Source organism: Filicampus tigris, chromosome 6, assembly GCF_054856515.1.
Source record: "Filicampus tigris isolate MCC_2025a chromosome 6, RoL_Ftig_1.0, whole genome shotgun sequence".
Taxonomy (NCBI): Eukaryota; Metazoa; Chordata; class Actinopteri; order Syngnathiformes; family Syngnathidae; genus Filicampus; species Filicampus tigris.
The window spans coordinates 6583334-6597929 of NC_141222.1; the positions used below are offsets into that span (position 1 = coordinate 6583334).

At 39.1% G+C, this 14596-nt stretch overlaps 1 protein-coding gene and 1 long non-coding RNA gene across 8 annotated transcripts in view; one reads left to right on the plus strand and one right to left on the minus strand.

Moving 5' to 3' along the window:
* LOC147145578 (endonuclease V-like) overlaps positions 1-14596 on the plus strand; it is an 87974-nt gene that overhangs the window by 17937 nt on the left and 55441 nt on the right. For all 7 annotated transcript variants that reach the window (XR_015087268.1, XM_086034400.1, XM_086034401.1 and 4 more), the window contains one exon: positions 2904-3032. Coding sequence is in view for 6 of the 7 variants with exons in the window: in XM_086034400.1 (XP_085890526.1) it covers positions 2904-3032 (129 nt within the window). In the remaining variant the exon portion in view is untranslated. The remainder of the gene's footprint in view (positions 1-2903; positions 3033-14596) is intronic.
* The window catches only part of LOC147145579 (uncharacterized), a 35808-nt gene that overhangs the window by 11013 nt on the left and 10199 nt on the right, over positions 1-14596 (minus strand). The window contains exon 2 of the long non-coding RNA XR_015087269.1: positions 3323-3480. This is a non-coding gene — a long non-coding RNA (uncharacterized LOC147145579). The remainder of the gene's footprint in view (positions 1-3322; positions 3481-14596) is intronic.

The following is a 14596-nucleotide window of genomic DNA, read 5'->3' on the forward strand; positions in this document are numbered from 1 at the left end:
CAATTTAATAGACTCTGCACACTTTGACGGTGACAGCCTGACACAATTGCCGTTCCTACCGATCACTTTTTAACTCATTCAATGCCAAACCGTATTAATATGTCTGCATCATCCTCATCGGTGAGTGCCAAACCGTATTAATACGTTTTAAAAAAATTTTTTATTGTAAAAAAGGACTTGGCACAGTTTCAGAATAAGTTTCAAGGCTTTGGGAATTATTTTAGCATGATAATTCATCAAATGTGGCAGGACTGGCCAGATTTTCACAACGGCCATGTCCACCCATGAGCCCACTTCCTATAGACTATATGCACTTTGGCGTTTCGATGTCGTAAGGCACCGAAGCTTCCGGTGCAGGGTAGACACTGTAGCAGAGCGCGCTGCTCATGTGATGTAACTCTAGCCCCAAGTCCGTAACCGACTCAAAAAAAAACAGGGACCGCTTCTTTGTTGAAGGCTAGGACAACATGAATTCTAAAACTTCTTAGATCTCCTAGAGCCTTCATTTTTATTTGATGGGTCTAGAATGTTTAATGTGCGTCACACACAGTGCGTGTAAAAAACCTTAATGTGGCAAACCATGACCGATCACCACCAAAATGCTGTGGTGATTACTTTGAAATTTTCAGAGATTAAAGTGGGCATAAGTGGAGAGGTGCATGTGAATTTTGGTCGTAGTTTTCTAACATTAAGCCACCTTAGTCTTTTAGACATGAAGGGTTTTCGACCATCCCATTTTGACGGCTTGTGCTTTGGCAAAGACGTCATTGCCTAAAATGATTATTACTCGCTGTTTGAGTAGCTATTAAAGGTACATTATTAAAAGTCTGTTCTGAGTACATTTGAATGTAAATTATGTACTTCCTTGGGACCACTAGTTCATCAAGGCCCGTCATTCCTCCTTTTGAGGCAGACGGGTGTGGGTGTCGCCGTCACTCCTCTTCACTGGAGGGAGGCTGCTCTTGCTCAGACTCACTGTCAGCAGTACTTGATGTACTGTCATCTCACGTCTTCTTGACGAATATGCACAACCACACACACATAAAAATAATCCAGAAAAATACCCCAAACCGTTGACAATTGATAGAAAATTGTCTGAAGTAAAACTGCTTCAAAACAATGGCACTCGGCACGACCGGAAGGTGCGTTGCCCTTGGAGATTTTATCGGAAATATGTCACTCCCACTTGGTGCATATAGTCCATATGCAGTGCTTGAGTGTGTGAGTGCGCTCTACGGCGATGTCACGTGACAAGGTGGCGTGCGAAAGCACGGCCACTGTACGACAGAGCTTTTCCAAATCAAAGATAACATAGTCCCATCGTCATGCTTGTTTGAAAAGAAAGGGATGATGTAACGTGAACACCCGCAGGCACGCGATCGTGGTGAACGCGTACGTGTGGACAATTCCCCAGAAACATCAAGTGTCAATGTGCAATCAGACGGAGAGAAGTGACCACCCCTTTTAGAGGCGTCAATGTGAACACGCACAGTGCAGTGTTTATCTTGCAATGAAATGTTATTTTCCGATCAAAGTGCCCAATTTGTGTGGTCTTTATGATGTAATAAAGCATTGTTTAGATATTTGAGGTATCACAAATGCAAAAAAAAAAACCCAGCATCGAAGTGAAAGTATTGCTTGAAATTTTTCTTTTTCTTTTTCTCTGAATCTTTCTTGGAAACAAGTATTTTCAAGAATCTTACCAATGTTCAACTGCTGTTCACTAAAGAATGGTAAAGGGTAAAACTTTTATTTTCTGATTATTTTTATTTTTTTTTAAACGTAGTTTGGCATTGAATGAGTTAACAAACCAGGCTTACTCAAGTGTGTTGTTTTAGCCGGCAAAATCATGACTGTGGTTCTGATATCACCTTGTTTCATAGACAAGACCCTATGCGGAGAGATTTGTTAAAATATCGAAATCACATCTGCAAATGAAAATTGATTTACAGAATGGATGTAAACATCCATCCATTATTTGAACTGCTTATCCTCACGAGGATATTGTTAAAAAAATGCTGCATATTATTGTCTAAAATTATTGTACTGTTTGTTGATTATTAAATGAAATTGGTAAAAGAAAATAGTGCATAGTCAGTTTGGATTAAATTATAAAATGTTGATTATCTAGAAATGAAAACCAGTTGGTTGTTCATTATTAAGCGGATATCTGATTTTTATCTTCTGTGTTTATAACCAAGCAAAAACATTTTTATGCAAATACTCGATTATTCGGTAGAATTTTCAGCAGGATATCCAAGTTCCAAAATATTCTATTTTTAATGTGTTTTTTCAATTAAAAACGAGTACCCCATTTATGTTAATTGAAATCCATAAAAGTCAATGAGTGTTGCTGTGACGAGCCGGCCATTACGCCTGCCGGAGTGCCGTGGGGGATCGATACCGTTGGAGCTTTCGATGCCTCTGATACTACGAAGATCTCTTCTTAAACTTATATAATGATACTTTTGATACTTCGGTCATCTTAAGTACTGTATTTTCAGTATCGTCCCAGAAATGGAAGTATTGCGGGAATCGATTAGCAGATGCACACATGGAGCAGAGCGGCATCTCTCCACGCAGCAAAAGTTCATACAATGGTTACGTATTAACAGGCAGCACCATAATGTTTTTCTGATGGCCAAAATTAATTTATGCTGGCCAGTCACTGATAAATGTAAATGTGGGAAACACGGCTTCTGTAATGTCTTAATTTGCGGATCAGATCAATGACATCATTGATCGGTTCGGCGAATGAAGTACAGCCTAGCACAAAATTTACACCACATGCAAAATATCGGCCGATCCGATATAGCCGACCAATTCGGTATGAAGTCTAGTCACAATACAGGATAAGGTTAAAAAGATTTTTTTCATTCACAACCACTCAACTCTTCACGCAGGCACTTCGCAGCTCAGACAAGAGCACTAAGCCAGTCTATGTGTCAGTTGGCCACAAGATCAGTTTGGACACAGCTGTTCAGCTCACACACTCCTGCAGCCGGTTCAGAGTTCCCGAGCCAATCAGACAGGTACCAAAGAAAATGCTCGTGCACACACACACATACATTTGTCATTTGCTAAAACAATAAGCCAGCGGCTTCGATTTTGGAGCTTAATGACTAGATGGTGGCACAGTTTCAACATGGGAACATGTGTCCTGCAACTGAAAGCTACATGTCAACAATGAAACATCTGACATATGTACAGGGTGGCAGTTACATGCAGTATGGTATCAAAGTCACCTAAAATTATACAGTCATTTTACAGGACATCTGCCATAAGATACTTTAGAGGCCAAAATAAAAGTGTTTGATATTACCTTGAAGACGCGGAATGGTGGTCGACTGGTTAGCACGTCGCAGAGGTCGTGGGTTCGATCCCGGCTCCGGCCTCTCTGTGTGGAGTCTGCATGTTCTCCCCGTGCCTGCGTGTGTTTTCTCCGGTTCCTCCAAGAACCAAGAACACTGAAAGAAGTAACTGTTGGAGGATATTGAAATTACAAAAATCAGCCCACTAATCCATTTTGTCAAGCTTCAAGCTGATCCTACAGTCCTTTGAGGGGACGAGTGAACAGTTTGCTGGCACACGTTACCAGATGCTAGTAGTTAGTACTTTTCTTATTTCCTGCCTTCTTTGGCCCATTTTTGGCGTAATTTGTTGCGTTTGCCCCATAAGGGATGTGATATTATGCCAGTTTCTATCAGTGCTTTTTAATGGGGGGAGGCAGATTAAAAGGCAAGTCAACGCAAACATATTTTTTCCAAGAATATGTTCTATGCAGGTCCCCTAGTTGAAACAAGGCATTCTGATAAATATTGCGGAGTTTGTGGAATAAGATTTAATCCACCTGTTTTTAGCCATCTCTGGGGCCAGCCATTTTGTCACTTCTGTCGACTGAAAATGACATCACAACTGCTCAGGGCTCAGGTAACGACCAATCACAGCACACCTGTTTTCTGAAGCTGAGCCACGATTGGTCATTCTGTGGCCTTAGGGTCTGTGATGTCAATTTCAGTTGACGGAAGTGCCAAAATGGCCGTCCCCTGAGATGCCTTAAAACGGGTGGATTTTTCTGCGTAACTCATATTCCACAAGCGCAATATAAATCTGAATGCTGTGTTTCAACTAGAGGGCCTGCTGGGAATCTATTCTTGAAAAAAATATGTTTGGGTTGATTTCCACTTTAAGGTAAAAGAGCAGGTATTGTTTTAGATTCAACCAAGGCACTCACATCACATAAGGAAAACAAAGAGGACATTTTAGTAAAAAGATGTGTACAATTTTCTGTTATCTCTCTTTTTAGTGACCACCAAATTTGAACGTTTTGTCATAATGATGCCATGATTAGAGCTACCCTAGAGGGAAATTAATCGCTGCCCTGTGATGGTGAATAAGATTATGACGCTTCATTGTGAATGGTCTACATTTCATCTATTAGTCATCTCCTCTGTGTATTAGGGGAACTATTCCAGCAGCTGATAACTCTTAACAAGGTACGTGAGTATTGAGAACTGCTGTTAGTTTTACAGGCCTCTTGTGAACAGTCAAATAAGATATTGCATTGGCATTTGGTCTTATTAAAACGCCCACGCTGTTGGGTAGGAGGCAAAACCATTTTTGGGTTGACCTGAGCTGATCTCGCTGTCCTGCCTTTTCCCCATTTGCTTCCACTAGGCTGTGCTGTGTTCCCACTCTTTACTTGCCACTGTAAGGAAATTTCACATGCACACACAAATCACAAATCAGCAGCAGTAGCTAACTCATCCCTGCCTGTATGTGTTTATTTCATCAAAGTGTTCTCGTGATTTGTTTAGCTGGTGGGAGGGGAGTGGAGGCGTCTTTAGCAGTGGGAATTGCAGCAAAAGTCAGGTTGAACGTGAACAGCAGACATAAATGGGCCACTAACCTTCTTCTGTCCACTCTACTGACACTGCTTTTTTTTTTTTAACACCTGTTTCCAAATACTGTTTCTCCTGTGTCACGCTTCATTTGTCACCTCTGGTGACTTCCACAAATGTTGTCTATATCACTGACAACATCTTCCACAGTTTTTGTGAGTGTTATTTTCGATAGCACATGCGGAATACCAAATCGGGGCTAAAGATTTCAGTTAGACAGAATCGATGGCAGCACTGGTCTTCTTTAGTGTATAGATCATATGAACAGGGTTCATAGGCTATCAAACGACGCTTACTGTACATTGCTATTCATTCAGTTGTATGTAGGCAATGTGCAGATTGGGTTGAGCAGCAGATTCCTTTGTGCGCTGTGACTTTGTCCTGGTGGACAACAGCCACCAACAGTTTGTATCATGGCACACCACTGACGCTTAGAACAAAAGACTTTTAAAACCAACATTGTAACTCTTGCGATGTTAAGCGTGTCCATTTTCTATTTACGAATAATAATAATTATTTATTTTATTGGTAACATTACAACACACTTTGCATTTGGAGACAAATCTCAAAGTGCAGAGTACAGACAAAAGTAAAAAAAGCAATACAATCAAACAATAGATAGAAGGGAAAAAAACAGTCATTGGATGAAATATTTAAAATATAATAAAGAAATATAATATACAGGTATGTGTGTGTATATATATATATATATATATATATATATATATATGTATATATATATATATATATATATATATATATATATGTGTATATATATATATGTATATATATATATATGTGTATATATGTATATATATGTATATATGTATGTATATATATATATGTATGTATATATATCTGTATATGTATGTATGTATGTATGTATATATATGTTATGTATGTATGTGTGTGTGTGTATGTATATGTGTATATATATATATATATATATATATATATATATATATATATATATATATATATATATATATACATATACATACATATATATATATATATACACATATACAGGAAGTCCTCAATTTACGGACGAGTTCCGTTCCTACACTTGCGATGCAACCTGAATTTCCACGTATGTCAGATTTCACCGTTAAAGTCGAAATTTACCTCAAAATAATTTGTATAAAAAAATGAAAATACATTCAAATAAAAAGCATAAGATGCGGTACTTAGTATTACTGCTGAGAAGTGGATGGAGAAAGAGAGGAGCCGAAAAAGGCAAAGGTAGTGCCGCGCATATAGACACGATCGAGACGCTCTGCACATGCTCAAGGAACGCTGGTCTTTGTAGGCACAACTTAAAATTAAGTTTATTTAATCTTTATATCGACCAGTTTATTTCACTCTTTCATAGTTACATTGACCTCTTATGAAAGGTTAAGTATTACGTTAAAATCAAATAATCTAAATGTATTTTTCTTTGGGTCATTATTTTCAATAGTTTAAAAAAAGGGGGAAAAAATTCAATACATATCAATATCGACCAATATGAAACACTTATATCGTGATATACTTTTCAGTCATACCCACCCAGCCCTGGTTGAAAGTAACAAACGGAAATGACGTCTGTTTGAGTCATGACGTCGTGTGTCGCCGACACGGTGGGTTATTCAAATGCCGGAGCAACTCTGTCTGCTCATTCATGTAAACGGGATATTCAGAAATCGGAATTTTGACCTTAACCAGAAGATCGACTGCATGTAAACGTAGTCGCTATGGTGCTGAGGACAAAAGAAAAGAGGAAGAGGCACGGGCGTCGTAAAGTTGAAATGTCGTAATTCGGGGACTTCCTGTATGTAAATGTGTATGTGTATATATGTGAGTGTGTGTATGTATATAGCCGATTTATACCTTGCATACATTTCTCTCAAAAGACGGTTCTATTAGTGTCTTGATACATGGGGTGCAAAACGATGCAGATGATAGGATGCAAGAATTTTAAAATGTAACAATTCAAGTCTGTTCGTCAACTGAAAACCTCCCTTCTTTTAATTTTACAGCATCATTCAAACTTTTGCTGTAGCAATCTATCAGCTTGGTTCAACTTGACTTTGAAGTATTTGCCACCTTTTCTTGTGAAAGTGCCGTAATTTGCCTGATTGCTGATCGGCATAGATTGATTGCTTTTCGCTTGCGTTCAGAGCTTGATTGAGGGTCAGGTCAGGGCCATTCCATTCTCCTCTTCTCCTGAACCAGCTCTTTTGTTGACATAGATGTATACTTTGGGTCGTTGAAAAGTGAAATTGTTCCATTTTCACATTTCTTGCAGAAAACCTTTGTGTTTTGTGCTATAGCTATCTGCTATCTGAAATCAGACAAGTTCCCCAAGATGGAAATCTGTCATTGGTTACAAATTATGTCTCAGACTAACTTTGCACTCTTAACGTCAGAGCTGGTAATCGATCACTCTGCACATAAGCACAAATTAACCCTTCTATCTCTCTTCTTATATCACAATTGAAAAACAAAAAAATCATTCTACATTCAGCCTCATGAGGGATTGGAAGACATAGACAAAGACAAAAGGAAAAATGACATCATGGTGAAAATCTGCAGTGAAGGTTGATGGGTGAATGCACACTGCAGCAAAATCTCTCCCACACCTTTAGAGTCTAACACTTGTCTCTATCTCATGTTTCTCACAATAAAGCACAACAAATGTACTGTAAACAGAAGTGGAGGATGGTCACGCAATAATCACAAGTCCGTTTTCTGTTTTTGACTTCGCAAGCTAAGGCTATGAATAAGACATGTCAGGAGGAACTTGCACACGAGGTAACAATTTTGCGGCCCCTCAAAAAAAAAACATATGTGTGGTTTGAAAACATTGGAATAATTTTGCTTAGGTGTCCAATGCAACCCGATGCGACAAAACCTGTCTGCATTTCATACTATTACATACAAGATGTGTGAAATTCCAAATCTTTCCATTATAGCTCATCCATCCCAAACAAGTTTATTCTTTTAGCTTTATGGCCATTGCCTGTTGGAGATTTGAAAAAAAAGGAACTTCTTTGACTATTAAAATTCATGATTACTGACAAATAGGGATAGAATGAAAAGGGATGAAAATCCCACAAATAGTGGTTAATCAAGGATGCTTTTCTATGAATGGGCTTCTCGGAACAATACTCAGACTCCATGCATTTATGTCCTTCGGGGACTGTGAGCAGTGTAGGGATGACATCATTGGAGTCAAATTAGTTGCTTATAAAATGTTTGTCCTAACACCAATGCCACATCATTGCGTTTCTGTTCGCTCTTGCAGATACAGTCAAACATTTTGGTTCCGTCCCAGGACTTTTTTTCAAATTTACTGATACGAATCACGTGCAGTGCTAAAATTGGCAAGCCGATGTGTGCCGTACATGTCAAATAAAGTTTTCGATGCCCACGAAAAATATTTTGTCCCCGCGGGGCTGGGGGGAACAGAACTTTTTTGAAATTATTGCCCCTTCTACAACAATAATCATCCACTCTCGGCGCCGCCAGACAAGACTCCAGAAAAACAAAACCCGGTTGGAGGTCTATTCGCCTATGACCGACGCCCATTTTGTAGACGATAAATGATAGACGGGAACCTTAAGACGATTTTTTCCGTTGAAAGCATAGTCGGAAGACGATTTTTTCCGTCTATGTCAACGTCTATCCTCGTGGTGAGACTTCAATGGCCGCGGCGAAGTTTCCATTTCCCGTTGGCAGCTGCCGAGGCTTCTGGGTCCTAAAAGGAGACGCATTTAGTCCGGCCGCGGTGAGGCTTCCATGCCGAGGTGAGCCTTTCGTTTTAAATATCGCTCAGGGTTCTAATCAGCCTTCGATGTGGTCAGTGAAAATGAACTCAGCTTTCCTAAAACATTTGATTATCACATTTAGTTCATGATTTAACAAGGTGGGCAAGTACTTTTTACACAGGGCAAGGTACCTTTGACTGTTTTTTCATTAAAAAACACCATTTAAAAACGGCATTTTACATTAACTTAAGTTGTCTTTGTCTGGTATTTACATTTGTTTGATGAACTTAAACGTTGAGGTTGGAAAACTGCAAACAAACGATAAAAATATAGGAAGTTGAGAGAAGGGCAAACACTTTTACCTGGCACTGTATTTGCGATTTGAAATGACAGTGATACTGCGTACTGTGTTTTATTTGGGTTCTTGCCTTGCTGCTGCTTATCCAGAGCAAAACAATATCTTTGTACAGATCCACTCAGGCTAGAAGAAAGGCTTCTTTGCAATACCGAAAGCTCTTTGGACATTGGATGTGTACAACCTCCCAGCTAAGAAGCAATTAGTGTCCCTCCATCTTGGGTTTCTATGCTGCCCGGGTGTCAGGCAGAGACAGGAAATGTAAAAGCAGCTGCAGTGCCAGATTGCAAAAACAGATGGAATTTTAATGTGAGTGATAGGCAGTGGGAAGCCCGCATGAACGGAATGAAAGAGATTGAGGAATTCATTGTAGGTGGGAATATGTGCGGTGAGAAGTGGAGGAGAAATGCAACATGTTTGTTTCGGTAAGTTGCTTGTGTGTGTGCGTAATAAAAGTTTCTCACTTTGATGAGTCCACATTTTTTTTCCAAATCCCTCATACGTTTTGTGCCTGGCTTCATTCATCCTCTGTTCACATGACTGTCTTATTCATCCATCTAGCCACCTGCATCCATCCATCCATCTCCTTCCCTCTCTGATACTTTCTGAATAATTCAAAGCAGCATAGCTTGCATATTTTTGGCTGTGCTCTCACCTCTGCAGTTCTAGAAACAGTCGATACCGTGAGACATGCACACTGTCCTTCATGCGCACGAATGCGACTGCAAAAACACACCAAAAACTCCACTATTGGTGAGACTAGAGAGACTATTAAGGAGAAAAAATGCCTTTCTGGGAGGATAACATTGATAACAGCAAAAACAGCAAAAAAATCTTTACAGGGCTTTTTCAGCGCCAGTGTTCTCAATCCATCATCCATCCTCTGTACCACTCTGTTTTACTTTATTATGTTTATTCTAAAGTAAGAGAGTAGGATTTGATTGAAAACACCAATTTGAAGTGTCTTCACAGTGGCTGTTTGTGATTTCATGCAGCAGTCTTTTCTCACTTGTTACCATCATCTACAGAGAGTTGGGTTTTTGCCGGTGTTTGTTTTGTCTGAGAGTGAACACAATTTCTCAAAAAGTTCTAAACAGATTTAAACATATTTTCGTGCTTAGCTGGGCAATGGGCCGAGGAAGACGATTAGATTTCAAGGTTAGCCATGTGACACACTGATCTTGAGAAAGATGCATTTTGCCACTAGGTAAAATATCTGCACATATATAATAAAACACAAGTAGAAGGAACATTTTTAAATTAATGTCTAAACTATAGTGATAAATAATTATCCCAGATGCTAGTACGCTGAATCCCCATTTATCGCAGGGGCTATTTTCCGGACCCACCTGCAACGGTTGAAAATCTGCGAGATACAGGGACCATATACTAATATATCCATCCATCCATTATCTATACCGCTTATCCTCATGGGGAGTGCTGGAGCCTATCCCAGCTGTCTTTGGGCAGTAGGCGGGGGACACCCTGAATTGGTTGCCATCCAATCGCAGGGCACACAGAGACAAACAAACATTCACACTCACAATCACACCTAGGGGCAATTTAGAGTGTCCAATTAACCTACCAAGCATGTTTTTGGAATGTGGGAGGAAACCGGAGTACCCAGAGAAAACCCACGCAAGCACAGGGAGAACATGCAAACTCCACACAGGGAGGCCGGGGCCGGGAACGAACTATACTAACTATAAACATATGTGAACCGATTAAACACACTTAAGTTTCCAGTATTACAACCAGGGTCATAACTGCTTTGGATTTTTCAATATCATTAGTTTTTGTTTCATTTCTGACCTGTGTTTTGAATTCAGTTAGTTTTAATTAGTTTCTAGAGCGGGTTTGTTGGTTTTGATTAATTTTTATTTATTCGAAAATGCTTGTTTTATTCGAATTTTTATTAGTTTTAGTATTAGTTTAAAGTGGAAGTCAACACAAACATTTTTTTTCAAGAATATGTTCTATGCAAGCCCATTAGTTGAAACAAGACATTCTGATAAATATTGCGTTTGTTGAGTAAGTGTTAATCCACTCGTTTTTAGCTATCTATGGGGGCGGCCATTTTGTCTTCTGTTGACTGAAAATGACATCACAACTGCAACATCACAACTACCAATCATGGCTCAGATTCAGAAAACAGGTCAGCCGTGATTAGTCGTTGTGAGCAATTTTTATGTCATTTTCAGTCGAGAGAAGACAAAATGGCCGCCCCAAGAGATGGCTAAAAATGAGTGCATTTTGCTGCTTAACTTATATTCCACAAACGCAAAACTAATCAGAACGTTGTCCTTCAGCTAGTGGGCCTGCTGGGAACATATCCTTGAAAAAAAAAATGTTTGGGTTGACTTCCGCTTTAAGTATGTTTTTATGGAACATGTGCAAGATTCTCAAGTGCGAGTTAAAAAAAAAAACCTCATAAGTATTGTACAGTAAAAACTCAAGAAAATATACTTTTTAAAAAAAAATATGAATGTACAAACAGATGAACATAACAGTCCGCAGAAATTGAAGTGCAGTAAGCGCAGTAGATCATACTTCTTCTGTTAGATTATCTGTACCACAACAAACAGGAAACAATTCATGAGACACCTGCTGTAGTTGATGTCGGATGTTGTTCCTGGTATCTGCTGCAGCCATCCACCCAGCTTTGTTACCGGACCGGACAGTGGGTAAGACCACTGACTTGGACCGAAGGAAACGGGATTCAAATCCCAGTTAGGGTGAATGGTACTAGGCCTGCACGATTGTCCTCTGAACATCGGGATTGCGATGTGCGCATGCGCGATAGTCACATCGTAGGACGTGCGATGTTTTAATTTTTATTTTTTTTCTTAGAACACACAAACTTTTGTTTTGCTTCAAAATAGCAGCAAGCTACTCCATGCTTCACAGCCTGTCCTTCCTGCCAATCAGTCACCGGCCCCTCCCAATCCACTCTCACAGCGACTGCTGTCTGCCGTGAAAACACTCATGGAGGAGACGACAGCGGCAAAAGCGGCAGTGGATTAAGTCCCCAAAAGAAAGTCAACATCCAAAATATGAAAGTATTTCGGCTATAAAAAGGAAGATTCAGAACAACAAAACAGTGCCTCACCGTTGCTGCTGCAATCACCGTCGCAAGCCCCTGTATGAGCAGTTCAAACTAAGAAGTGGGACCCAAGGTGAAACTTCATCTACTCGAAAAACAATAACAGACGCCTTCGCCAGCATAACTCGTTATGATAAGAAGTCCAAACAGCACCGACAAATCACAGATGCAATATGTTTTACAGACCGTTGTAGTTATCGTTATATTTTTGTGAACAACTCAGGGGACTAATGCACCTGCTCTTTAAGTTTTAATATTTTTGTTCTGATTTGTTTACAACTTTGCTGCAATTTCACAAAGGTTTTTTTTTTTATCTTAATGTTATGTTTTTGTAAACAACTCAGGCGCTAGTACACCTGCTTTTTAATTTTGTAATATTTTATAGTTTAGTTTAAAGTTGTTTATAACTCTGCTGCTGCTTTAGAGGTTTTTTATTTTCTTCTATTTTTTGAAATGACTCAAGGGTTTAGTGCACCTGCTTTTTAAATTTTTTTGTTTAAAATATGTTTAATATTTTGCTGTTGTTTACATTGAAATACAGGGTAAACTACAATTATGTTACAGAGACATGACCGCTGTGATCCCTTTTATATACAGCAATCATCATTCACAGATGAACCCCCTTAGTCTGTATTAAACGATATTATATGAATACAATGTTGTCATGGTGGGTTAACCAAATTATCCATCCATCCATCCATTATCGATACCGCTTATCCTCACAAGGGTCGCGGGGCGTGCTGGAGCCTATTCCAGCTGTCTTCGGGCAGTAGGCGGGGGACACCCTGAATTGGTTGCCAGCCAATCGCAGGGCACACAGAGACAAACATCCGCACTCACAATCACACCTAGGGGCAATTTAGAGAGTCCATGCATGTTTTTGGAATGTGGGAGGAAACCGGAGTACCTGGAGAAAACCCACGCAGGCACGGGGAGAACATGCAAACTCCACACATCGAGGCCGGGATCGAACCCACGACCTCTGAACTGTGAGGTCGACGTGCTAACCAGTCGACCACCGTGCCGCCTAACCAAATTATTCCCAAACAAATCTATTCAAGTCATCTGGTGAAAATTCTATTTTTAACATCGCAATATATATTGCAAATATATCGCAACCCCCCCCCAAAAATTGCCATGTCATTTTTTTCCAACATCGTGCAGCCCTAAATGATACCATCCAAGTGGGTCCTATACGTCAGATGAGCTATACAAAATGATTTTCATAGCGGCTCGGACGTCCTGGACACTGGTGAAAAATGGGCTACTGGAACAAGAGCAAGGAATTTATGCATATGAATGTATGTACAGTTGTTTACCAGAGCTTTTTACTACAAATTGAGCGTCCGTTATTCGTCATCTGTCAGCAGCGTGGGTACCCTTCCGTCATCCGTCATTTGCTATTTTTTCTGTCGTTTTTCAACTCTCCACTAATGACGGACTACGGATGAATGGCGGACTAAATAAAGGGGCTTCCGACTATGCTTAGTCTGCCTATTTTAATTGTTTCAATTGTTCCAGTCATTTGTCAATCGTCAGCAAAACGGGCATGCGTCGGTGACGGATAGACAGACTGGTCACATAGGCTCTGATGTTTACCTTACATAGATAGCCTTATGTCCATTATTGAAAGGAATTCAAAACCTTACACAATTGTATGCGTTCCTTTCCTTGCTGCAAATTACCAATTTCTCAAGTGGATTTTCAGATTTATGGGTGTTATTCCTCTTGAGAAGTAGCTACTGTGCTCCACTCTAGACAGATAGATAAATGCTTTCAATACAGGCTGTGTGAAATTATGTGTCAATCTTTCCATTATAGCTTTTTTTTATGTGTTTTCTTGTAGCTGCAAATAGACAGTATCAATTTGTTTGTACGCAAACCAAAAATGGATAGTCCGCATTACAGGCTTAGCTGGATGACAAAAGAGGAGCAATATAAAACAAGTCTTGCATCTTGCAAACTGGCCGGCGCTGTGTGCATAGATATCTTATATAAGAGCCTGGACTTGGAGAGAGAATTTGAGCGACGTTCAGATTAGCTGCCATTTTGAACCGGGTCCACTTCATTTAATTCTATTGAGGTTTCGGGTAAGAGCACACTTTAAAAAAAAAAAAAAACAAGACATCCCTTTATCATATATCAATATATACATGTATATATGTATATATATGTATATATATATATATGTATATACATATGTATATATGTATATATGTATGTATGTATGTATATATGTATATATATATATGTATATATGTATATGTATATATATATGTATATATGTATATATATGTATATATATATATATGTGTATATATGTATATATATATGTATATATATATATATGTATATATATAAAATATGCATATCATGTCTTACAAATCTTTTAATAAAGTAGCATTCATATAAATACAATATTGCAATTATAGTCCTGTATAGCATATAATAAAATATACAACTATTGATTTAGGCTGTGCATATCCGC